We start from the raw sequence: 27350 nt of genomic DNA, 5'->3' as shown, positions 1-27350 counted from the left end.
GCAGTGTCTAGCGGGCCTGCAATACTCACCCGATCACCTCTGTGATGAGAAGGACTGGCAGACGTTGAAACTACAAGGTCTCTGAACCTCGATTCTGACCCTGGGCTTCTTCAGCCAATCAGCGTCGGTGGGCTGGATAGAGGGAGGGCACAAAGCCCAAAGCAGGAAGCCTTCTTCAATCCTGGCAACGCTGCACTCTAGACTGCAAAATACACTTTAAAAGTTCCCAATCAGACCCCAAAGTTAAGGCATGGTCTAGCGGGGCCTGCAACACTCACCCGATCACCTCCACGAACTGATGCCAGTGACACTAGAATTGGAGCGGTCTTGTCTCAGTTAGACAACAAAGGGAGAGAACACCCATCCTTTTCATCAGTAGGGAAGTCAGGAGGGCCACTGTTGAAAGGGAGTGTTTTAGTATAATTTGAGCACTTAGGCATTTTAGAACTTACCTTATAGGATCTGCCTTTAAGGTCAAACTGACTGTAAGCCATTCTGTGTTATGGGTATCCAGGTGTGGTGTGTGTGACACAATGACTGAGACAGCCCTGACTGAAACTGGAGTGAATGAAGTGTAGAGTGCTGAAAGGCTGGGTGCTTATTCCAATCCACAATCTTTGTTATGGGTGTCTGGGTGGAGTGAATGGCCTGAATGCCTGTGAGCCTGATTGGCTGCCTGCCTGCATGAATGCCCTTCTGCATGATTGTGGACTGAGCCTGGCTCAGCCTGAGTGAATGGGGAACAGATGTTTATATCTAGGGTCCTTGCACTCAACAATTTGTTCAAAAGCTGAAGTCAAAACCGAAGCTGATCCCTAGAGTCCAGCTGGAGGAAGAAGATTGTGGCTGCTACCATTCATCAAAATCCAAAAGCTGCTGTGGCGCTCCAAGGACTGATCCAAGAGAGGACCTACAAAGGAGACCTCTCCCCCTGAGCTACGAGGGTCCATCGTGCAACCTGCTGCTCTTCATCTGAAGTACCCTGGAAGCAAGTCCTGTGTGCCTGCTGTCTGGAGAAGGGGTCTTCGTGAGTCCTGAAGAGGAGTGCCTGGGCATCTCGAGTCGACAAAGTCCATTAGTGTTACCCAGGGTCCGGAGGAGCATTTGTGACGCCTGTTGCTGTCCACCGCCCAGACAAATGGGGTACCCTGGCATAGTGCTGGTTGATACCCGGTGGTGCGAAATTTCCAAACTGCTAAATAATACTTCAAGGTACAACTTGGGTCCGTCCTTTCCTTTATCGCCCTCTCTACCTGTGGTGTTCCCTAGGGGTCTAGCCTGTCGCCCTGGCTTTTCAACCAATACCTGGCTACTCTCGCCTACTGCACTTCCATTTTCTGCTCAAACTTCCAGTGCTATGCTGATGACACCCAACTCATTTTTAGGCTTCCCTCTCACACCGCCTCTCCCTCCCTCATCTGTGATTGCCTAATCAGCATTCAAAGTTGGTGTGCCGCCAACAATCTTTGTCTAAATGCCAACAAGACTGAGATCCTTCTCATTGGTACACCTTCACCATGCTTTCCACTCACGCTCTCACAAGCTTCCCTTGGCCCTCCTCCTACCCCTACCTGCAAGGCTAAGAATCTCGGTGCCATCTTTGATTCCACACTTTCCTTCTCCGCACACATCTCTGACGTCTCTAAAAAGTCTAACTTCCTACTGCACCTCCTTAGAGGTACTCTGCCTTTCCTCTCATTCACCAAGAAACTCACGGTCTCCCAGGCTCTGGTTCTCTCTAGGTTGGTCTACTGTAACAGCCTCTTTATATATCTACCTGTCTGCACTCTCCACCCTCTACAACTAATCCAGAACTGGACTGCAAGACTTGTCCTTGGCCTCAAGGCTTGGGATCATATCTCTCCACCTCTGAAATCCCTTCATTCGCCCCCAGTGGACGCAAGGATTACATTTAAAACCCTTCAAAATACCTTCAACTATCCCTCCGTAAATACCTCCCCTCTCAAACCCTTTGCTCCTCTACTTCTAACTCCCTCAGGGTCAGTTGTTTTTCAAAGAAACAAGCTCGGAGTAGATCTCTGTCTTTAGCAGACGCCTCCATTTGGAACAGCCCCTTGGCCACCTTGAAACGTGAAGAGAACCATCTCTGGTTCCGGAAGCACCTCAAGATCTTCCTCTTCGCTTCTGCCTTTGCCCCTCCTCTCCCCTGCTGATCTGTTTTCTCTATTGGCATCATGCTCCTGGCCACCCTTTGTCCTTCAGGCTCAGGTACCTGCTCATCCTCCTGCAGTACCTCCTGAGCCACCTCTTGCAATGGGATCTGTTTCTGTACCCATACAGTTGCCCATTTTTCTTCTGCATATACCTGCATATACCCTGACAAACTACGTACTTGCCTTTGCCTGTATTTATTTTATTAATTTCTTTATTTCTTTATTGCACTTATTATTTATTCTGTTCTCTCCTTGTGCCTCACTTTCCACTCCTCCCCCTTCCTCGCACTCTCTCCCTTTCCCTTTTCCATGCACTTGCATGCTCTTAATGTCACTGGGCCTAGTAAGATCGTTGTTTTTATTCTCCCTTGTTCCCTTCCCTTTGCTTGGTCACGCTCTGAAACACTTGTGTATGAGCATGATATAAATAAAATATATCATATCATAAGGGATATCCTTGCCATCATCACTGACCACTTTTTCCCACTGGCGAAGGCCCAGCGTTGCTGAGTGCAGGGGAAGGTGCGCTGGTGGGTTTCACACCACCAGAATCCAATGAAGATGTCCGGAGGGTCCAGACTTGGTGAGGGTCTGTGGTCCACTCCTGTGCTAGAGTCCAGGTTGCTAGAAGCCTTCCAGAGGTCCGTGCTGCAACTGCAGCACCGAAGATCTGAAATTCACAAAACCGCATAATCCCAACACCAAATGTGACCTATGCATCCGTTGCCGCCTGAAGTCATTGAAGGTCCCCAGGTGCCTTAGTCTCATCTGCTAAGCTGTTAAGGAGCCCACAGCAAGTGTCATCTTCCCAGGACTTCTACAGCGAGAGAAATCACTGATCAACAGAGAGCACTGTGAAGAACAAAACTGCTGCACTTCCGAAAGACTTTGGTTCCATTTTTATTTATGGACTCAGCATCGTTGTGGCACCTTTTTTGAAGGGAAGCATCGAGTGAAACCGAGAAACTCTGCCACTTCGGCTGCCAAGGCACCAAAGGTACTGTGATGAGGAAGAGCATCCTCTAGCCTCAGGAGTTGCCCAGGGGTCCCAGATTTGTCTTGGATCCTGTTCTCCTGTGGCCTCTCAGGTACTTTAGGTTGGTAGTACCTTTAAGAAGAAAGTAGAGGGTAATAGAACATTTTTTGGACTGGGCTCTAAAAGACAAGATAAGTTACTCCATAACTTTTCCATTGCAGGTTGCCCAGGTGTCGGGATCCTCACACATAATTATGTATCCAGAAAGAAAGCATTTTGCCACTGTTCATAACTAACCTGCCTTTCCTCCCTAATCCATGTTGTTACACATCACTTAAGATTTCACGTTGTCTATTTGAAACTGTCTGCAATTGGTGCATTTATTACTGAATTTAAGTATTGTGTGTCACCACAGAGTGTATATATTTGCCATTCTTTGAATAGAACTGCCTGAGTACACAGTGTTATTATTTATATGTATATATATTACTGAACCTTATTTTATATAAACCTAACATAGTGTGTGGACATTCCTTTGCAAGGCTTGGTGACTCATTGTACTTAAGAACCTGCCTGTATCACCGCCTGAGTGCTTAAGCCTTCATTGCTCGTCCAAGCTACCATATAATGAACCTTGGCTGGAGTGCTCTGTGCCTTTGTCCCAACCAAATAGAGGACAGAAGTACAGTCTTTACACAGATGAAAGAGAATCTAGAGTTGTATTGTGTTTGGTGCACCTAGCCTTGCCTTATGTCGGGATAGAGGGCAGTTTTCAAAGCATTCTGTTACAGCTTCAGTAATACCGGTCAATGAAGATGAATGTATAAGAAAAGATGTTAAGGAGCAGCAAAATAATGAGCGTTGTTCCAGAATGGTGCAACTGAATCTCGAAGGCTTTATTGTCGTAGATAACTGATGGGAGCAAGGGGGGGAAGAGTTAAAGAGTTGGTGGAATGAGGGGCTATACAGATGAAATGGTAGCACAGACTGATGAACATTGTGGAAATATCTGGAACCATCATATAAAATGTCTGACATGACTCAAGAAGCCAGAGAAACCTGCAGAGACTCAGCTACTTACACAATATTCTCTGCGATGGGCACTAATGGAAACTGGAGACACATAATATGCCTAGCTGACTTGGCTGGAGGAACATCTGCATTGTTGGACACACCTTGGACTTGTGGAGCAAATTTCTATCGCCAATTGCCACCAGATGGGCGGGTGTGTGCGGTTTGACAACACTGCATGTGCCCATCTATGTGGGTATGGAAAAGCACTTGATGTTTCGAAAGTATGGTATCAAAAACTGTATCTGTGCCTACCTTGCCCTCCTGTGACTTTTGCATCCTTTAGGTTTCCGGATGAGAATAGTATATCAAAGGTTTCTGAGCCTATGAAGATGGAACTTCCTTGTAGGGTCCAATGCTCAAATTATGTTTCAGCAGTATCGACAGAAGCACTTAACAGGATTCCTGAACAGTATAGACACTTTAGCAAGGCTGAGATGGTGTTTGCCTCATTCCTGGCCCTGGGTGCCCAAGCCATAGCAAATACAAAATGGCTCCAGGTTACCCGATTCTAACTGCTTTTGTTGGTAAACTCTTCAGAGTTAGAATTTAGTGCCACAAAGGGAGAAATGCATGTTTTGAGGCATATGACATTGCAGAATCGCTACATCCTCGACCTCCTCACTGCAATGGAGGGTGTGGTTTCTAGCAAAATTGATAGTTTGTGCTGCACCTTTGTACAGTGGTGAGAATGAGACATGTGCAAAGATTATTACTGCATTGCACAAATTGGAACAGGCCTTGGAAAGTGAGGCTGGCATTAAATCAGATTTGTGGATTCACTCCTGGTTCACGTGGATTTCGTCATGGATGAGCCTTGCAATGAAGATCCTGATGACAATCATCGTTTTTTGAAGATGTGTATTTTTTTGTATTTGTCAAGTTTTTTCTAGATACTATTCCTTTAATATGACAAGAACTGCCGATATAATGACTGTCAACCTGTCCAAGGCTAGAGCAACTGCCATTTCATGCCACGTGGGTACTCGAACTGTAAATTGGGAATTGATTGGGGGTTCAGATTTTGGTCCAGGAAATGTATTAGTTAATCAATTAACTAAAAGGGGGAATGTTGGTGTAGATGGATTTTATCTCAATAGAAAGGAGACGTTCACATTGCACGCACCATATTAATGTTATGATGGGACAAGAATGGATGCGATTATGTTACAACATTGTAGTTTTGCATGTATCTAGAAGAGTTCATTAAGGGATGTTAAAGGTTACTTTTAGTGTTATTTTGTGTCTAGTGTGATACATTTTAGATTTACATACATGTAGCAGCATAATGAAGATTGTGTGAACATAATATGGGAGCACATTGTGCAACTTAGCGCAATGAGATTTAAAGCGCAGAGCTTCATATAAAGTGGAAGAAGGCTCTTGAAATGGAAACCCATTATGAGGAGATGCAGTAGTTTTGAACACACATAAATATAAACATGCACACATAAGAAATATATGGGGAGATTGGATGCCGCAGGGTTGGGCTGTGTAGGTAGAGGCCTGGATTTGTGAAATAGATTTCTAGCTTGTTCGGAAGACTGGCTGGCCAAGGGGGAAGGTATCAATTGGCAGAAGGACATCTGCAACAACTTGGTAGTGGCTATTTGGAGCTGAAATAGAATGAAGTGCAATGGGCCCAGGGTTTTGAGCTTGGAAATTGTTGTTTGAGTGGCTGAAGAAGCATCTGCCACTTGGCAGGGTCAATCTGGGGTTAGTGGCAAAAACTGTAGAAGGATGACTGGAAGCGAAGATGACTGCCGGGCTATCCGGTGGTCAAGTAGATTAGCAGGAAAAAGAGTATAATAGGACCAAAGGCCAGATTAATTGAAATGGTGGTCGCATAATGAAAGGGCTTGAAAGGATGCCAAGAATAAGTATGCAGGGTGTCAGAGTGTTTGGAGAAACTAGTTAGTGGCCGATCAAGGGGAGCCTTTTTTTAGGTCTCTATAGCCTCATAAAGTAAAGTGCCCATACATAAACCATGCATGTCAGATTTAGCGTTGCAGGTCTGTGACCAAGTGGAATCAGTACTAAAACTGTATTATATGCCCATGTTAGCTTTGTGTGTCCTGCAGGAAGGAACCCAAGAAGAGGGTTGTGCTTGTATTTGTAATGTCATGAAACTGGGTGTCTAAGGTGATGGTGCCACAGTGAAGGCAGCCAATGAGATTGTGGGGACTAGAGTTGCCTGTATAGGGCTAAACCATTTGTATTTTGAGTTATGACTTTGTGGGAATGTGTTAACTGTTCTGGAAATGTATATATACTGTTTTGTGGTTCAGGGAGACTCAGGTTAGATCAATCTCCAAGGAGTTGTCTAGCCTCTCCCCAGTTCCTGCTGTGAAATAAACTTGTATTAATGACAATGTTTTAGAGCTATTTTAGAGCACAGAGATCAGCCCTCACACACATGACTAGATGGGTCAAGAATGTGTAAGCGAGCTGATACACGTGACCAAATAAAGCAGGAGATGGTACTATGTTGCTAAAATGTGATTTGTCACTGCATGGACAAGGAGCTAAATTCCTCCAAGCCGAACTTATCTTATAGCAACCCAGAAGAGATTTAAGAGCTAGCACCAACCTCCAAAGTGAAACTAGACACTATGAGAAAACATAATTTGGAGGAACTGCCTTCTCCTATCTGATAGCCTAACTGTTGAACTCTATCCCGGAGAAAATAAGAACGATGGAAAACCACCTAACATTTAGTAAGCAGCTAAAGCCTGCCTTTTCAACTCGCTGAGATAAACATAGATCAATCATACAACCATGCCCGCGAGCAGACCACTCCAATTCACATACAATGCCGAACCTCATCTACAAACTATAAGCCCGGAATAAGGAAACCACAAGATAAATACCCACAAAAAGAAACAATAACACAGCTACACAATACACAGAGAGAACCCACTGACGAGCTCCCCATTCCTCTTCCACATCCCACAACTATCATTTACCAAACACGCCCAGAAGGCTAGCGGAACAACTTACCAAAACATGCAAACCGCACATCACTCTCTAACCAAGTTACAAACCCAATAACCTCCAACACCAAACACTGGATGCCGCCCATCCAGATACAACAAGCTCACTGCACAAAACAAAGCAAACCCAGAAAGCTCACACACACAGATGCCAGTTGCTTGTAGATCTGCACGCATCTACAGATAAGCACAACACCTATCCTATCCCTCTCTCCCTCACTAACCAACTCAACCTATTTTACCTTGGAGGGTCACATGAGCACCTGGAGACCATGAAAATGGCAGTGGTGCAAAGTATAAATCAATTGAACATAACATAACTTGTGCAAGGCCATGAGAACCCTTCCCTATATGACGTAATGAACTATTCCTTGTTCGTTAGTGTAATAAATACAACTTTAAAAAAGGTCTTCTTTATTTGGATGGGGGTTTCACTTTTTCCGACAACGATACTCTGTTGGGTTGTTTCCTTGCTTTGCAAAGAAAATAATCTAACTCTGTTATCTGCTGCAAATCCGAAATCAACGAGTGAAGTTTTTGCTTTGACAATAGGGTCATCTTTTTATTTCTATCGTTTGAGCCACAAAGCAGTTCAACTGAGCTACGTAGGCCATTAAATCCTTGTAACCACATTTTAGTTTGAAAAACATGCATCCATAGCTTCCATACTTCATGTTAGTTGTAGGAAAAAAAATATTTATTACAACTATGCCAACAGCACTGTCATGATGGATTACAATTATAGCATCAATCATTCTTTATTTTGCCAAAACAGTGCAGCAAAATATAACACATAGAAAATGAATCTTTGCGTTTGAAAGAGCATTAAAGACGCTTCCCTCAGCAGATCCTCCAGAGAACTTGTGTCATGAATCACATCTCATTACGCACCACTGTTGGATTGTTGATAGCCTAATAACTCAGCTTGCCCACTGAGGCCTGTCAGACCTGTGAGAGGATACATCTCTGCGCATTCATATTAAGTCTGTCATAAATAAAGGCAGAATTGTGTTTGCCCTCCTGTCTAGCAGTCATTCAGTATATTATGATATTATGCTTAGGCCCAGTTTCCCAATAGAAATCTGCATTTCTATTTGAGTCCACACCCTACATTCCTTAGAGGCACACCTGAATTGACCATGAATATCACATTCTACTGGAAGTGGGGTTTGAGGCACAGCATTCATATCAATCATTTTTAGGATATATGGTGTCAGTCAATTGGTATTCCACTAGAAACCAGCAACAGTTAATCTCATCAAAATGAAAGACAATGACAATGACACATCAACCTTTTCCAAAAGTGAATTGACTCAGGTGGCCTCCATTTCGCAATGGATCAGAATGAATGTGGCATTTTTGAGTGTGCCATAAAGAGTAGAGGACTGCATAAGAAAGGCAACTTGCACTGCATAGGAAAGTGCTGACATGTGTAGGATTTCTTGAGCCACTAACAAAAATTTGACTTTGACAACCCCCACAGTGAGATTTAAAGGCATAGCTCATAAGAAGGACCCAAAGCTGGAGTCCAAAAGAGAATGGCACACAGCAGTCTACGCTGCAGGCAGTGGTGGTGATATTCAGGCCTATACAGAGTTGGTCACTGCAATAAAGTTGAGATAAGATCTTATTGCAGATCTTGAACAGCGTCGGTCAGTATCATCATTCAGTATCACTGTCTGGGGGAATAATCTACTTGCACGTCACAACCTCTGTACAATACCAGTTAAGAAACAGTATGCCATTACTTAACTGCAACCCCCAGAATATCAAATTGACCCAGTAGCTCATCAGAATACCCATGGCCCCTACAACTAAACTGAGCTGAAAAGGAAGTGATGTTGGCCCACAAAATATTTGACCTGTAAAATGGAAATCAAAATATATCCAATTAAAGTAATGTGTAAATGTTCAAAACAGAAAAATTGTAAAAGCACTATTTCCAACTCCCTCCAAATATAGCACAAATTCCAATGCCAGAAAAACCTCACACCAAAGTATGGCTGTGTAGGCATCCTACAAAAGTCCAAACTATTAGACCCTTCAAGTATCATATTGCCATAGCTGTCATGATCCATAACCCCGGGAATCCAGACCACGTCCATCAGCCCCGGGAGCAGGCATCATGTTGCCTTGAGAAAACCCAGCAACCCCTGCTAGGGGCTGTCTGGTTTCAGTCCTGGCGCTAATGGCGCCAGGCTCATATGGGACATCAGTCCTGGCGCCATAGGCGCCAGGCTCATAAGTGCACACTTACTTGATGCAGACCATGCTGCAAGAAGATCCAAGCCCATGTGAGGCCTGGAAGGGACTACTTTACCTTAGGGACTATTTTGTTACTTGGGTGTGGTCGGGGAGGAATACTTACCTGGGACTACTTTGGAGGCTATTTAAACCATGCCCGAAGAGCAGCCACGCTTCGCGTTATTCTGCATCCAGCAGCGTAACGTTCACCATGCCAGCAGCAGCATCCAGCCTTCTGCCACGCCCGCCTCGAACCTGGAGCACCTAGAAAGAAGGAAGCAAAGGTTAGAACAAGAGTATTACCTGATTTCTTACCTGATCTCGGATTCATTGCATCTTCAAACCTGAGGAAAGACTTTGTTTTAAACGCGTCGCATCGCCAGCAGCAGCACCGCGCCATACTCACCGTTCCACGCAGCATCTCTTCGATCCAGCGCTGTCTCCATCTTTACATCGCCGAATTCCGGCACCTAAGGGGGACATGAAACAACAAGGTGAGCAGAGAGAACAGACAGAGACAATCTCTTTAGCCGCCATATTCTTACCTGATTTACCGCCGGAGGTATTATTCATCAGCATGCCACATCTTCTTATGCCGCACCTGTGAGAAAAGGAGAAAGCAGCAAGTTTAACCCTTGGCATTATTTACAGGACAGTGTTGGGTAACAGACTTTTACCGGAGCGCTTTCAGCTGTCAATCTTCTTATTGGGTCAAAGCTGCAAGATAAAAGAGGAATTGGACAGGAGTGAATTCCAGACATTTTGAACTCTTACGAACTATATACTTACGGCTCTTCGCCAGGACCTTTTGGAGTCAGGATTCGTCTACAACTCTTCCAATATCTTCAGGCCAGTGAAGTAAATGGTCATCAACGTGCCCCTGCGTACTTCGCAGGATGGAGGGCTCATCCTTCAAGAAGCCAGGTGAGCGTAACAATAGCTAAAAGCTCCCAAATACCAAGTGTCCAAAGTAGCAAATTCACAAATATCAAATTATAATGCCCCGAATCAACAAACCTCCAAGATTATCTCTCAACCAATCTATAAATACTTTATTTGGATCATAGAGTATGAAAGTAATTCATATCAGATAATAACATTTTAACATTGCAAAATAAAATTAATGCTTATTAAAAGAATAAAGCCTCGATGGAAAAAATCAAACACCAAATCCTATGTAATTTTTAGAAATACATAATTAAAACAGAGAAATAACTTACTTCAGGTATCACAAAACTGTAAACTTAATAATATTCAAGTTATATGCAAAATGTGTTTTTCATGTTACGGAAGTTGAATTCCTTGGTTTTATCCTGACTCCAAAAGGAGTCCGAATTGACTCACGAAAGGTGGACGCAATTCTCAAGTGTCCATCACCTAGTTCAGTTGAAGGGGTACAAAGCATGCTTGGATTTGCCAATTTCTACCGCAGATTCATTCCGGACTTCTCACATTTTGTACATCCCATCACAGCACTTTTGCGAAAGAACAAACGCTTCTTGTGGACCAAAGAGGCTGAAAAGGCCTTCCAAGAGCTGAAAGCGAAATTCACGTCTGCGCCTGTCTTAAGACATCCACGCCCAGAGCTTCCATGCATAGTGGAAACTGATGCACCCAGTTTAGCCATGGGAGCTGTCCTGTCCCAGAAGGATCCTGAAACTGGTCAACTTCACCCAGTGGCATTTTGGTCCAGAAAGTTCTCGGCACCCGAGTTAAACTATGCGGTTACCGATAAAGAGTTATTAGCCATCAAATCCGCCTTTAAGGCTTGGCGACACTATCTTCTCGGTGCCAGGCATACCATTACTGTAATCACCGATCACCGGAACTTGCAGTATCTAAAAACAGCCAAAGCCCAATCATCGCGCCAACGTCGATGGGCATTGTTCTTTGCCGAATTCGATTTTGTGATCACTTATCGACCAGGCTGTAAAAATGGCAAGGCAGATGCCTTATCCCGAATAGGAATGGAAGAAGCATATGCGAACCCGGAGCCGGTGCCTATAATTTCTGAACAAAGAATTCTTGACATAACTACTTTACAGACACTGGAAGAAATTCATTTAAAAATCCAACAACTCTTCGATCCAGCAGCCCTGCAGGATTGGGTAAAGAAAGGCCCGGATTACTCAGTCATCAATGATCTACCCTACTATCAAGGACGACTATTTCTACCACACAAGGAATTACAGGAACTTGTCATCTCCAATTATCATGATACCCTGATGGAAGGTCACCCAGGTATCGCAAAAACCGAAGCTAAAATTAAGAGACAATTCTGGTGGCCCACCTGGCGAAAAGATATAAAGTCATTTGTGATGTCTTGCGGCATTTGCGCCCAAAACAAAAGTCAGAAGAAAAAACCAGCTGGCCTTTTACAACCTTTGGATATTCCACCTACACCATGGCACACCTTGTCTTTAGACTTTATTACTGATCTACCTCCATGCAATGGATTTAACACCATTCTAGTTATCGTGGATCTTTTTTCCAAGATGGCCCACTTTATTCCTTTGAAGGGATTACCTTCTGCTTCAATTCTGGCCAAGGAGTTCTTCGAAAACATCGTTCGAATACATGGGTTTCCTTCGGTATTGATCTCTGACCGAGGTAGTCAATTCATTTCACATTTTTGGAAGAAATGTTGCCAATTGGCGCAAATCAACATAAGGTTATCAACCAGTCACCATCCCCAGACCGATGGTCAGACGGAGAGGACCAACCAGACCCCTTGAACAGTACCTACATTGCATGCTTCACCAGACCGAAAGTAATAAGAAAGATATTTTATGGATTTCCGAATATGCATATAATAACTCTGTACATTCAGGAACCGGACAAAGCCCCTTTTATACCATATATGGACACCACCCTTGAACCTCAGAACTCGATTTGCCTCAGCACTTAGAAATGCCCGCAGTTTGTCATTTGCATTCTACTATTACACAAGCCTTCAAGGAAGCAACAGAACATTTGAAGCAAGCAAAAGAGAAATACAAGAAAAATGCTGATCTACATAGAAGTGAAACTCCACAGTACCAAATTGGAGATCAGGTTTGGCTAGCTACAAAACACATACCTCTGAAAGGAACTCAGACTTTTAATCCTAAATATTTAGGACCTTACACCATTAAGGCCATTATCAACCCGGTGGCCGTCAAACTGGAATTACCCTCCAATATTCAAATTCATCCTGTCTTTCATGTTTCACTTTTAAAACCAGTTCAACCAGGAACAAGATTAACCAAACCACCAGATCGTATCTTGATAGATGTTGAACCTGAATTCGAGGTGAAAAACATCCTGGACTCCAAGGTGGTTAAATCAAAACTTTTTTACTTAATCGATTGGAAAGTTTGCGGGCCACAGGACAGGTCATGGGAGCCTAGTGACCACGTTCATGCACCTCGATTAGTGAAGAGATTCCATCAGGACTTCCCAGACAAACCAGGACCAAGGGGAAGAACGACTTTAGGAGGGGCCTTGAGGGGGAGTGCTGTCATAATGCATACCCCCGGGCATCCAGACCACGTCCATCAGCCCCGGGAGCAGGCATCATGTTGCCTTGAGAAAACCCAGCAACCCCTGCTAGGGGCTGTCTAGGTTCAGTCCTGGTGCTAATGGCGCCAGGCTCATATGGGACATCAGTCCTGGCGCCATAGGCGCCAGGCTCATAAGTGCACACTTACCTGATGCAGACCATGCTACAAGAAGATCCAAGCCCATGTGAGGCTTGGAAGGGACTACTTTACCTTAGGGACTATTTTGTTACTCGGGTGTGGTCGGGGAGGAATACCTACCTGGGACTACTTTGGAGCCTATTTAAACCACGCCCGAAGTGCAGCACACGCTTCGCGTTATTCTGCATCCAGCAGCGTAAAGTTCACCGTGCCAGCAGCAGCATCCAGCCTTCTGCCACGCCCGCCTCGAACCTGGACCGCCTAGAAAGAAGGAAGCAAAGGTTAGAACAAGAGTATTACCTGATTTCTTACCTGATCTCGGATTCATTGCATCTTCAAACCTGAGGAAAGACTTTGTTTTAAACGCGTCGCATCCCCAGCAGCAGCGCCGCGCCATACTCACCGTTCCACGCAGCATCTCTTCGATCCGGCGCTGTCTCCATCTTTACATCGCCGAATTCCGACACCTAAGGGGGACAAGAAACAACAAGGTGAGCAGAGAGAACAGACAGAGACTCTTTAGCCGCCATATGCTTACCTGATTTACCGCCGGAGGTATTATTCATCAGCATGCCACATCTTCTTATGCCGCACCTGTGAGAAAAGGAGAAAGCAACAAGTTTAACCCTTGGCATTATTTACCGGACAGTGTTGGGTAACACAGACTTTTACCGGAGCGCTTTCAGCTGTCAATCTTCTTATTGGGTCAAAGCTGCAAGATAAAAGAGGAATTGGACAGGAGTGAATTCCAGACATTTTGAACTCTTACGAACTATATACTTACGGCTCTTCGCCAAGACCTTTTGGAGTCAGGATTCGTCTACAACTCTTCCAATATCTTCAGGCCAGTGAAGTAACTGGTCATCAACGCGCCCCTGCGTACTTCGCAGGATGGAGGGCTCATCCTTCAAGAATATAAGGTGAGATTGCTGAGAAGGCACTTCAGAGGTGATTAGAGGGGAGGACAGTGTGGGTGCTATCACTTGAATCCACAAGTGGCTAAATCCATCTCTCCAATTGTAGGAGAATATTTCTACGGGTCAAGCAGACAAGAATTGGAGGGCAGATCCAGTCAGTCATCGCTGCACTACGCATCACATGGGTGGAGGCCGCAGCAGTCCGGGTCCGACCGACGCCCCTGTGGGAGCCAGGTGAGCGTAACAATAGCTAAAAGCTCCCAAATACCAAGTGTCCAAAGTAGCAAATTCACAAATATCAAATTATAATGCCCCAAATCAACAAACCTCCAAGATTATCTCTCAACCAATCTATAAATACTTTATTTGGATCATAGAGTATGAAAGTAATTCATATCAGATAATAACATTTTAACATTGCAAAATAAAATTAATGCTTATTAAAAGAATAAAGCCTCGATGGAAAAAATCAAACACCAAATCCTATGTAATTTTTAGAAATACATAATTAAAACAGAGAAATAACTTACTTCAGGTATCACAAAACTGTAAACTTAATAATATTCATTCACAGTCTACATTTAGGTGGAAAATGCATAGCATGTATCCAAACAACATAAAAACATGATACTGATTTCTCACAAGGCATTTAGTGTAGCGTTCAGACCCTCCTTCGTAAATTGTTTCAATCCCTAGTAGTAGGAGGACACTAGTAGTGGAAGGAGGGGGGTATTAGTGTATAAGAAGAGTAGTGAGTGGTGTGGGAGGAGAGGTAACATCAAAGGTTTGAGCCTGGCATTAGGAGGAGTCAAACATCAAAGGCATAGAGGACTGGAGGGAGGAGTAATAGGAGATGTGGGTAGAAAGAATGGGAGACCTGATCAGCGTGGGAGTGAGTGAATTTAGCTGAATTCAACTGAGCAGTGCAAGGCACTATCCCTATTCCCTAGTAGAAAATGAAGAGTAGGGAGAGTTAGAAAGTCCCTGACAGTAGGGGTTACCATCCAATAGAACTAACCGGTGGTTACGTATACCTGGGTTAGGGGGGAAATCTCAAGGGAGACAAGATACAGAGGGACGGCCCTAGTGCCTCTCCCAAAACCCCTTTTCCAAACGATTCCTCTGATTAAACCACTAACCTGTCTTTGCCCTGAACAAGTGAATCATTGTTCAAAAGAACTCTTTGTATACCTTGTGCAGTATCTATAATGAACAATCCCTCCGCTGAATCAGAGTACTTTCTGTGGCATCCGTGACACCCGCAGTTCTTGGAACTCCACCCAAGCCATTAAACCAAATAAACAACCCGGGCATCATCTTCGACTCCTGGGACATCTTCCTACCCACAAATAAATATGGTCACCAAAAGCAGCGTTTATAAAACTCTCCTTCTAAAAAATAACCTACGTCCTACTCAGTGCCAACCACAAAAATGAATTGCTAGTTCTTTCAAAACTAAACTATTCTAACAGCCTATACCTATGCCTTCCAAAGGAATTCATTTACCACCTCAAATTGGTAAAGTGCTAAGTAGCCACAATGGCCCTATGGCTGAAACTCTGGGACCACATCCCCTATGCACTGGGAAATCTTACACTGAGTTTGCCGAAAGTTATTTGCCTAACTCATAAAGCATATTGTGCTGTTAGTCCAAATTATTTTACTGAATACTGCAGCCACTTCCCCTCCACCAGAACTGTGAAATCCACGGGTGTCCAAATGCCTACAAATAAAGAACTGTAAAAACAAGAATCAGGGAGAAATTGTTCTCTAACCAAACCTCTGGAACAGTTGCCCACTGCACATAAAAGACCACAAAGAACAAGCAATATTGAAGATGTGCCTGCAGAGAATATTCTGCCTTTGGAAAGTGGAAATGCTTTCATAGATGGGCTAACCTCCTAGTGCTCCCATGTGTGGTAAATGCATTTTGCATTTTGAGGACTCTGTCCCTTAATCAGCAAAAATGTTTAGACTTTGATCTACCTAAGATTTCTGTACCTATACAGCCAATCCCTTTCCCTTCCCCGCTATCCGTTCGTCCCTCTGCCTCTTTCCATCCCTGGACCCTCCCTATCCTGCTGGCATGCCCTGAACTGAGTAATTGCGCATACATCTTTGGTATCCTATAAAACAGCAATTCCTATAAATAAGAAAATACATAAAGTGTCAGAATTAACCAGTTTGCGGATGACACTTCACTGTGCCTTGGGACACCATCCATAAAATATATGTTGCTCCTCCGCTCCTGCCTGGATACGTTGCAGGGCTGGATGTCCTCCATTTTCCACATGCTTCACCAGGATAAAAAAAATAATGTCTCTTGAACACAGATGGAAAATGAAACTTTAAATGGCATTGTCTCTCGGTCTCCCTCTTTCTGTCTCTCTCTCTCTCTCTCTCGCACATCTCGAGATTTCATATGGGATCCTTGGCTTTCCATGTCTGCCTAAATCAGCCATTCTGTTCAATGTACAAACCATTACCTCCACACGCTCAAAAAACCGAATACCTTCTTCCAGCCAATGACTTTTGTTCAAGCTGTGGTCATCGCTGGTTTGTACTTTGGCAATTAACTGCTGATTGTCTTACAACATCCTCTCCGACTCCCATAAGAGCTATCCTACACCCTGCTGTCGGTATATACCTGACTTGGAAAATTCAGGCACTTACCTTGGGCCAGCAAAGACCTCGATTGGTTATCTCTTGAAGCCAGGATGAACTTCAAAGTAGCACGTATGAGCGTCAACAAAATGTAAGCAAATATACAATGTATTTATCTTTACTATCTATTGATTATCTGTGGAGGTTACAGAGGTCTCAGAAACCTCCCACTACTTGAATCGCAGTAAGCATGTCTTCAGTTATACCCAGGACTGACAGCTACAACCTAAGGTCACTCCCTGCTTTATTGCGCACTAAAGCATCCATTGAATGTTGTTTGTCCACAAACCCCCAAAAACCTTTATCTTCCGCAGCTTCCTGAAAGACCATTAGACTGCTCTGTGAATGTTGTCATTTTTCTATCGCAAAGGTGTTCTACCTCATTCTAATGATCAAAATCCTTAGTAAATTTGCTTTGTTTTAATACAATAAATATAATTTGACACTAAAATTAAGAAATACAAGTTCTGTTTAACCAACAATCATTTTGTATGTTCCTTTAGTGTTGACGCCAACATTGCAAACAGTATCTGACCCAGATTTTCTCAACCAAAACCTGATCTGGCAAATGGACCCGCAGGCTGCACAATCCTTATCAAATGTAGGCTGTTTTCCCACAGCAGAAGATGTATGCGGAACAGCCCAGTATCCTTCGGCTCCACAAGATGGCACTACAGATGATGTCCAGGCAAGAGCAAAAGAAGGAGGGTAAGTGCCCTTCCCACGCCACTGCTTGACCAATTTCTCATGTTTTCTTTTCCCTAAAAATCTGTCAGCCAAACCTAAAAGTAGAAATGCTTGAGAGGGTAGGAAGAAGGGGCCACAAGGATCATCTGGCATTTCTTATATATTTTAGATTATTAGAGAGGCGAGAGGGTTGTTTGATGTCCACATGCAGCAGTTTACCCTTAATGTGCACTCTACAGTAGTGGTCGATAAACTGTCAAGCCAGCAGAGCTTAAATATCTGCCCTTAATTGCACCAAGCAAGTGAAGTGGGAGCGCCTAGTCCTATTTACCCCAGCCTAGCAAAGGTTGATTAATATTATGCATTTTACAGCACAGTTTTCTAATTCAATTGCATAAATGGTCCCAGGATTTGATGCATAGTAGACAAATATGTGTGCCACATTAGTGGCATTTTCTCTCCAGAGGTGTAGTGGCATAATTATAAACTATGCACCAGTCGAAGTTACACCAATTTAAAATAAGCCCATCCTATATATTTAAGTTTTAAATACTTTAATTAATAAAAATAAAACTAGAATTGGATGAAAATAAAACACCTTTAAAATTGCTATCATATGCTCATATTGCTGTCAGTATATTGCTTCAAAACTATAGGGTGTTGAAAATAATATATTGCTGAAAGTGCCAACCCATAAGCATTCTCAGTATGCCAATATGTGCCAGTTTCCACATAGCTGTGCAAATGTCCACATTGTCCCAGTTGAGCACACTGTCATGCCAGTTGCTACATTGCAACTAGAAAATGTTGATGTCAGTTTCAGTATTGCCTTTAGAAAATCATATCGATGGAGCGGTCGAGGTCTTACGCTAGTAATGCCCAATCTCTAATAAGCTCCTGCACCAGAGCCACAGATTAGCCATATTGTACAAACATTACTGAATCCATGACCCGCTAAGAGAGTGTCTGATGCCTGGAGGTGTCTTGGTGGAGTATCAGGCATGCTGACCAGGGAGACGGCCACTATAAAGATGACATTCAGCAGGGGCCTGCTGCACCAGACACTGCTCGCCCTCTGCTGAGCTACAGGAGATGTGCCTACCCCCACTGTGTGTGGTCAGCCCGATGGACATGGTGAGGGGGGGGCATGGTGATCGGCTAGGCTGAGTGCCCGAGAGTGCTGAACTCTACCCCAGAGCAGAATATCCTGTATCGGCTAGAAATGTCAAAAGTCTCTCCCGTTCTCACCTGTTTTTGTTGTTTGGTTGAGACCTTCTTTTGTGACTTCTTTCGCACGGTCCGGGATTTGTAAAGACCTGTGCGCTGGTCTTCGGATTCCAGCGTGAGGATGACAATCCAACTCCAGGATACGTTCAGATGTCCAGGACGGAGACCAGGAAGGAGCAATGTCCGAGCTCAGAGACACGGAACGCTGTGACCCGAGCGCGGGCGAAAATCCAGGAAGTTCGAAGGTAAGTTTGAGGAAAGGAAGGAAGGAAGGGGGATTCAAGGAACCGGGAAACAGGATGCAGATGAAAACCCCGAGCGAACTCCGGCAACACATGTCCAACTACAGCAAGCGGTAGTGTTGAGACGGGCAGAGCCGCGGGGTGTGTGTGTTTTGTAGAACGTAGAGCGTGGAGCGCAGAGGCTAGCAAGCGGCGTTCCGTATCAAGCGGCCATGTTGGAAGGATTATTGCATTCAATCCCCTATGGGTCAGGGACCACGAAGTCCAGAAGGGACGCAGACAGCGGTTCATGACAGTATGCCTCCTCTGAAGCCCAGCTCCTCCAGGTTTGCCCGGATGGATAAGATGGTATCTTCGAACCAGCCTGGGGGCATTCATGTCTGACATGGGTTCCCAGGTGCGCTCACTGGGAGGATACCCTTTCCACTCGACCAAATATTGTAGTTGACCACGTCGGTACCTAGAGTCACAGATTCTGGAAACTTCAAATTCGAGCTGGTCATTGACCATCACTGGGGTAGATCTTGAAGCAGTTTGAGATGGCTGAAGATATGGTTTTAACAGAGAGGTGTGGAAGACTGGATGGATCCTTTTCCGTGATTCTGGTATTCGAAGTCGAAAGGCTATTGGGTTGACGATTTCTTTTATAGAAAAGGGCCCGTAATATCTGGGAGCCAATTTATTTGGTCGTAGGTGACGGGGAAGGAGTTTTGAGGATAACCAGACTTTATCGCCTACTGAATAGGAAGGCCCAGGTCTTCTTTTGGAGTCTGCATAATGTTTAACGTCTCTTCGGGCCTTTTCAAGGTGTTCCTTTGCTTCTTTGTGCACATTAATTAGTGTTTCGATCATGGAATCAACCGCAGGTACTGGGGTAGGGTGTGGAAGAATGGACGGTAGAACTGAAGGATGGAATCCTTGACTGCAGAAGAAAGGACTGGTTTTGATAGCTGAATGATCCGAATTGTTGTATGCGAATTCGGCCACAGGTATTAAGAGTGACCAATCATCCTGGACCTTGGTGGCAAAGCAACAAAGATACTGTTCCAGGGTTTGGTTTACTCGTTCAGTGGCTCCATTCGTCTGTGGGTGATAACCCGAAGACAAGGCACGTTGGATTCCCAGTATACTACATAACTGTTTGCAGAATTGGGATATGTACTGGGTCCCCGGTCAGAAATGATCTTGGATGGTAGCCCATGAAGCCGGAATATGTGTTCCACGAAAATTCCAGCAAGTTCAGATGAGGATGTAGTTTGTATAAAGGTGTAAAATGAGCCATATGAGTGAACAAATCAATGGTAACCATTATAGTTGTGTAGCCCCTGGAAGAGGGTAGTTGCACGATAAAATCCGTGGCAATGATTTTCCAGGGTCTTGTTGGTATTGTTATTTGGAGCAGGAGACCTGATGGTCTTTTGTTATCATGTTTGTTCTGATTGCAGATTGCACCTGTTTGGATATGGATCTTGATATCATCCTTCATCTTTGGCCACCAAACTGTCTTTGTATTAGATGGAGAGTGTTGGTGATGCCACAATGTCCTAAATGAAAAGTATCATGGCATAGGCTTGTGATCTTTTGTCTCAGTCCAGGAGTGGGAATGACCAAGCGATTGTCCTTGAACAGGTATCCGTCCTTTTGTTTTGAGATTCCATCGATTGTTTCTCTTAAACTCCTTCCAAGGTTCAGAGGACTGGGTTTGAATTCGATTATCCTCCAGGAGGGTAATTGCTTGGGTAACAAATATTGTGTGGGGAAACATCTTAGGAAAGGTCCGATCTTCAAGGGGTTCATAATCAGGACGTCTGGATAAGGCATCGGCTATAATGTTATGTGTTCCAGGAACATGATGGATTTGAAATTGGTATTGGGCAAAAAAGAAGGCCCAACAGGCTTGGCGACTGTTTCTACATTCTAGTGATTGCAGGACTTGAAGATTCCGATGGTTTGTGTGGACTTGTACCGGGTGTTTGGCTCCCAAAAGAAGATGACGCCAATCAGTGAAGTCTTGACGGATGGCTAGCAATTCCTTCTCCAGGACAGAATAATGAGTTTCACTGGGGGTCAAGGAGCGAGAAAGATAGGCGATAGGATGTTCTAACTTGTCGCCAAGTTCCTGTTTCAGGACTGCCCCAATGGCGTAATTGGAGGCATCAGTTTCGACAAGAAAAGGTTGATAAATTTTAGGTTGAGCTAGGATGGGAGCTTGTGTGAACTCCGACTTCAACCGCTGGAACGCCGAATCTTGGGCAGAGGTCCACCGAAAGGGTGTATCTTTCTTTAACAGTGTAACAATGGGATGCACAATCTCAGAAAATGCTGGTATAAATTTCCGGTAGAAGTTAGCAAGCCCTAGGAAAGCTTGGATTTGTTTTACATAGGTTGGAACAGGCCAGGATAGAATGGAATCAACCTTTGAGGGGTCCATTTCAATTCCTTTTGGGCTAAGAACGAATCTGAGATAGTGAACAGTTGATACATGGAAGAGACACTTCTCGGGTTTAGCCAGGAGCTTGTGTTCACGTAGACGTTGTAAGACTGTCTTTACGTGCTCTTCATGTTTCAGGTGGTCCTTGGAGAATATCAGTATGTTATCCGGATATACAATAACGAAGAGGAAGATTGAGACTGAGATTCTACTCATCGGCACACCCACTCCCTCCTTCCCTGTAGCTCTCTGGCCAGCCTCGCTTGGCCCTCCTCCTGCTCCTACCTGCAAGGCAAAAAACCTCGGGTCATCTTCGACTCCACACTCTCCTTCTCTCCTCATATATCTGACGTCTCTAAGAAGTCACACTACCAGCTGCACCTCCTCAGAGGTATTCTTCTCTTCCTCTCCTTCCCCCAGAAGCTCACTGTCTCCCGAGCCCTGGTTCTCTCGAAGCTGGACTACTGTAACAGCCTCTATCTTAATCTGCCTGCCTCCACTCTCCGCCCCCTGCAACTCATCCAGAACAGAACTGCGAGAATTGTCCTTGGCCTCAAGCCCAGGGACCGTATCTCTCCAGGACTGAAATCTCTACACTGGCTCCCAGTGCCTGCGAGGATTGAGTTCAAAACCCTCTGCATTGTCCACAAGGCCTTCTGGGGCCTGGGGCCTAAATACCTTCAACTCTCTCTTCCTAAATATCTTCCCTCCCGAGCCCTTCGCTCATCCATCTCCAACTCCCTCAGGGTCAGCCGCTTCTCAAAGCAACGAGCTAGGGGTAGATCTCTCGCCGTGGCAGGGGCCTCCCTCTGGAACAGCCTTCCTGCCTCCCTGAAACTTGAGGAGAACCATCTCCGGTTCAGGAAGCACCTCAAAACCTTCCTCTTTGCTTCTGCTTTCTCTCTCCCTCTCCCCTGCTAAATTCTCGACTGAATCTGCACCTAAGCTGCAACTGGGCCACTCTCACCGACCTCGGTCCTGGGCCCAGCCACTCTCCTCTTGCACTGCCTCCCTGGCAACCCCTGCACTGAGGGACTGTTTCTGTATCCCTACAGCCCCCCCCCTTTCCCAGCACTTGTCTGCACTTACCTTGCACTTGCCACCAGCTGGCCCTATTTATTTACTTTATTCTACTTACTTGTACTGCACTTCCCCCCCTCCCCTTCCCCTTGCACTTTTCCCTTCCCCCTCCCCCTGCACTTGCACGGTCTGAATGACACCTGGTCTAGTAGGATCGTTGTCTGTCTTCCCCTTGTTCCCCCCTCCCTGCCTCGTCGCGCCTTGAAACACTTATGTATAGGCGCGTTACAAATGCCATATCATATCATATCAGGAACAGCATATCAGAAAACACCCGATCCATAAAACGTTGGAAGATTGCTGGGGCATTAGCAAGTCCAAAGGGCATAACCAAGTATTCAAAGTGGCCAAGGGGTGTTCTAAAGGCTGTCTTCCATTAGTCACGTTCCTTTATACGAATAAGATGGTAGGCACCCCTGAGATCTAATTTCGTGAAGACGACTGCACCTCTGACTGCTTCCAGGATGTCCGAGATGAGAGGCAATGGGTAACGATCCTTGAAAGTACACTGGTTAAAGCCACAGTAATCTAGGCATGGTCTAGGCTCCTTGGAATCCTTCTTGGGAACAAAAAATAGAGAAGCTCCCGCTGGGGACTTGGATGGTCGTATAATTCCATTTTGCAAATTGGTATCCAAGTATTCACAGAGGGCCCTTTTTTCAGGTTCTGCCAAAATAAAAATTCACCCGAAAGGGATAACTGCTGAAGGTTCAGTATCAATGGCACAATCCTCAGGTCTGTGTGGTGGAAGAGCTTGAACAATGGCTGTCAAGAAAACATCTGTGTAAGCCTGATAGGAACTGGGAATCCGGATGTTGTTAGAAACAGTGACTGGGATGTGCAGAGTTTCTTGAGAGTCTTCAGAGGATCTTGGTAAGGGGTCTTGTGATAAGTAGTGGGACATACAATGTTCAGAACCAAGAAACAAGGAGCCGCTGTCCAATTGATGTAGGGGTTATGCTTTTGTAACCAGGGCATGCCTAGAACCATTGGGTAGTGGGCCGACCTTATGATGTCAAATTTGATCCTCTCTTGATGGTGGTTTATGGAAAGTAGGATCTCTTTAGTTTGAAGGGTTATGGGTCCCGAAGACAGAGGTCTCCCATCAATGGCTTCTATAGGTTGCATTGTCTCTCGAGTTTCATGTGGAATATTGTGAGAAGTGACCCAATCATGATCTATGAATATGCCCATGGCTCCGCAATCCACTAATGACAGGATGGGGTAAGATTCTTTCTTGGAAGGCGATAGAAATTCCTGTAGAATCACAATATCATTTTGTCCAGGAGAGTTCAAGGAAGGAGTTGATGTGGAGCATACATCTCTCTCCCGAAACTGTGCCCCATCTAGGATTGGGAGCTGGCGTTTCCCGAACGCCATGGAGGATCAATAGGGCACTCTCTCACAAGATGTTTATTGGAGGCGCAATACATGCATAGGCCAGTGTGAATTCGGCACATTCTTTCTTGTGGGGTAATGGGTCCACGGAAGGCCCCCGGTTGCATGGGTTCTGGATCTGAGGCAGGAGAAGCTGCGGGCTCTGGTCTGATTGAGTGGTCTGTGGTAGCCTTCTGGAAGTTCGATTTGGATTTCTTTTTCTCCGTCTTTCTTTTCTGGATTCGAAAGTCGATTTGCAAGGAAAGGTCCATAAGTGCCTGCAAGGAGTTTGGGCGAGCTACCCTGGCTAACTCATCCTTTATTTTTTCATTCAGGCCTCTTCGGAAGAGGGTGTAGCTGGCTTCTAGAGACCAATCAGCTTCCTTCACAAGTTGTTTAAAGCGGGTCACATAGGTAAGCATATCCTGGGATCCTTGTTGAAATTCAAGTAAGCGTTCTTGAGCGCTGTAAACCTGCTCTGGACGATCAAACATGGCCTTTAGGGCTTCCACGAACCCATCGTAATTATCCAGGAGGGCGTCGCCCGAATTGACTAGGGGGGTTGCCCAGGTTAAGGCGTTACCAGTGAGGTGTGAGATCATGAACCCCACCTTTGCTCGAGGATTGGAAAAGTAGTAGGGCTTGAAGGTGAAGTGTACCAGACATGAATTAAGGAAGGCACGGAGGGTCTTTGAAGAACCATCAAATTTGTCCACTACTCCTCCCTATAACACACTTTCCTTAGTTGCAGAGTCACGTGACAAGACTAGCTGCTTTAACGCAACATTCTCAGCCTTAAGGTTCTGAACTCGCATGAGGTCTTGAACCGTGGCTTCCATCTCTGTGTCTGTATTGTTTTTTTTAGGCGTCTCAATCTGTCACAAGTCTCTCACCTTCTCACCTGTTTTTGTTGTTTGCTTGAGACCTTCTTTGGTGACTTCTTTCACACGGTCCGGGATTTGTATAGACCCGTGCGCTGGTCTTCGGATTCCAGCGTGAGCATGACAATCCAACTCCAGGATATGTTCAGATGTCCAGGACGGAGACCAGGAAGGAACAATGTCCGAGCTCGGAGACACGGAACGCCGTGACCCGAGCGTGGGCGAAATTCCAGGAAGTTCGAAGGTAAGTTTGAGGAAAGGAAGGAAGGAAGGAAGGGGGATTCAAGCAACCAGGAAACAGGATGCAGATGAAAACCCTGAGCGAACTCCGGCAACACACGTCCAACTACAGCAAGGGGGCGTGTCTGTTTTGTAGAACGTAGAGCGTGGAGCACAGAGGCTGGCAAGCGGCGTTCCGTATCAAGCGGCCATGTTGGAAGGATTATTGCATTTAATCCCCTATGGGTCAGGGACCACTAAGTCCAGAAGGAGGTTCATGACAGGAAATCGGAATCAACCACGGTGGGGGCACCAGTCCGCTAGCCGTACACAAGCTGCAGAGGGGGCATGATCTTTGGCACTACTGAGGCAGCAATCACCCTAAGACTATTGCAGTATAACCCTTGCAACATGAGAATCGCAGAGAGAGGGAGGGACCCGGTGATCGGTTGAACTGTGTACCAATACATTTTGGGTTTTTCCCCAGAGTGGACTATCGCAGAATGGGGACAGTGATAGGCTGCAGAGGTCCAATGGGCACTAGTACATTAGCCCTACATAAGCCTGCACCAGACAGTTCTTTGAGATTTCTAAAAAATCTTTTTCAGAGAATGATTTTATAATGAAAGATTTATAATGAAATAATATCGTTTTTTTATTTTATTTTTTATTTGGGCCCACCTATCCAAACCTCCCCGTTTCCCTATGTTTTTAATCCCACCACAACCCCCTCCCCACCTGCTTTAACCCCTTACCCCAACCCATATATATATTTTCTTGAATTAGATATGTTTTCGTTATAATTGTTTCGTTATAAAATCATTCTCTGAAATGTGTTTGTTTAAAACACTGGATACCACGCCAGACAGATGGTGCATTCTCTTGTGTTCCATAGGTAGCAATCTCTCTGGGACCGTGGCGGAACATCCTCTGTGCCATGATGGGGCACGGGTACCATCTGTCTCATCCCATGCATGGAACGGCTGTTGGCATCCTGGTCGCTTCTTTTCCTCGTGTGCCAGAATCTGCAATATTAAAAGAACAATGATGAGCAAAGGGTCTCAGGACATGGTTCTGCACAGATGCAGATTGACATATTGGGAGTGGGTATAGGAATTGGGACCTATATTGACATGAGGTGGACATATCCTAAAGCACAATTCATTTGGAAAGCGATCCTTTCACATATAAGGGCTATCACAAATATAGAGCTGCTGATGGACCCTTTGCCAGTTCTGCTGGGTGGCACGGCCGATGGGATCTATCCACTTAGGGGTAATAAATCTACTCTCTGCACTCATCTGTTGTTGGCAGCAGAAATCACCCTAGTGCTTAATGGGAAATTCCTAGATGGTCGCATTATCCAGATTTGGTGGGCAAAATATGGGAGATTCTGGCTTCTGAGAAAATAACAGCTTTGTCACTGGGGAAATCTACAAGGTACGTGGCGATCTGGCTTCAATTTATCAACTATGCTAACAACAATCCTATGATTTACAAACCAAATCTTTATAAATATTTCGCTTTGTTAAAAAATGGAATCAGAGAGGTGGGAGGATGCATCAAAATGTTGATGAAGTGTTGAAGACTAGTATTGGGATACCAGGGAGGGTGATGGAAGATCTATATGGGGATAGGTCTATCCCAAAATATGAAGCATTATTTGCGGCAGTGACTTATATAATCTGTTTGTGATCACTCTTTGTATGTCTCCTTTGAATAAATAAAATGGTTTTGCGATATTCGCTGCATTCTTAGTGGAGGTGGGTCTGTCTCTCGGTTTTTCTGGATCTCTCAGTAGCCTTTGATACCATTGAATTTTGGGGCTCACCTTAACATCTTGGATAGCTGGATGGGTTTTGGGGGTACAGTTCACCTTTGGTTCTCCTCCTTCCTGGCTGGCAGTTTGAATCTGGTGACAATGGGTGGGTCAGAGTCAGGGTCATTCCCTGTCCCATTTGGAGTACCACAGGCATCAATTATGTACCCTGTGTGAGGCCAAGTGGACCTCTCTGCTGCCACTGTCCATTTCAGGGGTAGGACTGGTTATGGCAATAACCCTTGTAGGTCTCTGATCGATCTAAGGGGGGTTCCTGCCCTTCTTTTAACATGGCACATGTTTTGGCCTTGTCACAGCGATGCCCTAAACTGGTGATAGGGGATATGCTGCGTCCCCCTCTCCACCACTCATTTTAGGGCATATAAGCCTTGATAGGACTTTTGGCTGATGCCTGATATATAACCAACTCGAAGATCCTTGTACCCTGATAGAAAGGACTGTAGCTTTTGTTCCCATCCACATAATAGTTATTCATAACACTACATGTGGTTTGTACTTGAATATCTAATACATAGTATCATGGAATATAATATTCACCAAATGACACTTAACAGGCTCTTCACCAGTGATTATTAAAACTGATTTTCAGCAAGAAGCGAGAAATCCTGCACCATGGAAATTAAATGTACCTTTTCTTGACTACCCCA

General features: G+C 44.9%; 1 protein-coding gene across 1 annotated transcript in view; it reads left to right on the top strand.

Annotated features, from left to right (window-relative positions):
• LOC138480909 (uncharacterized) overlaps positions 1-27350 on the top strand; it is an 829951-nt gene that overhangs the window by 196914 nt on the left and 605687 nt on the right. Inside the window, exon 5 of the mRNA XM_069612710.1 lies at positions 17223-17427. Coding sequence (XP_069468811.1) covers positions 17223-17427 — 205 coding nt within the window. The remainder of the gene's footprint in view (positions 1-17222; positions 17428-27350) is intronic.

This window comes from Ambystoma mexicanum, chromosome 5p (assembly GCF_040938575.1).
Source record: "Ambystoma mexicanum isolate Mex_15411 chromosome 5p, UKY_AmexF1_1, whole genome shotgun sequence".
NCBI classification, from domain to species: Eukaryota; Metazoa; Chordata; class Amphibia; order Caudata; family Ambystomatidae; genus Ambystoma; species Ambystoma mexicanum.
This window is presented reverse-complemented; position numbering and strand designations above follow the sequence as displayed.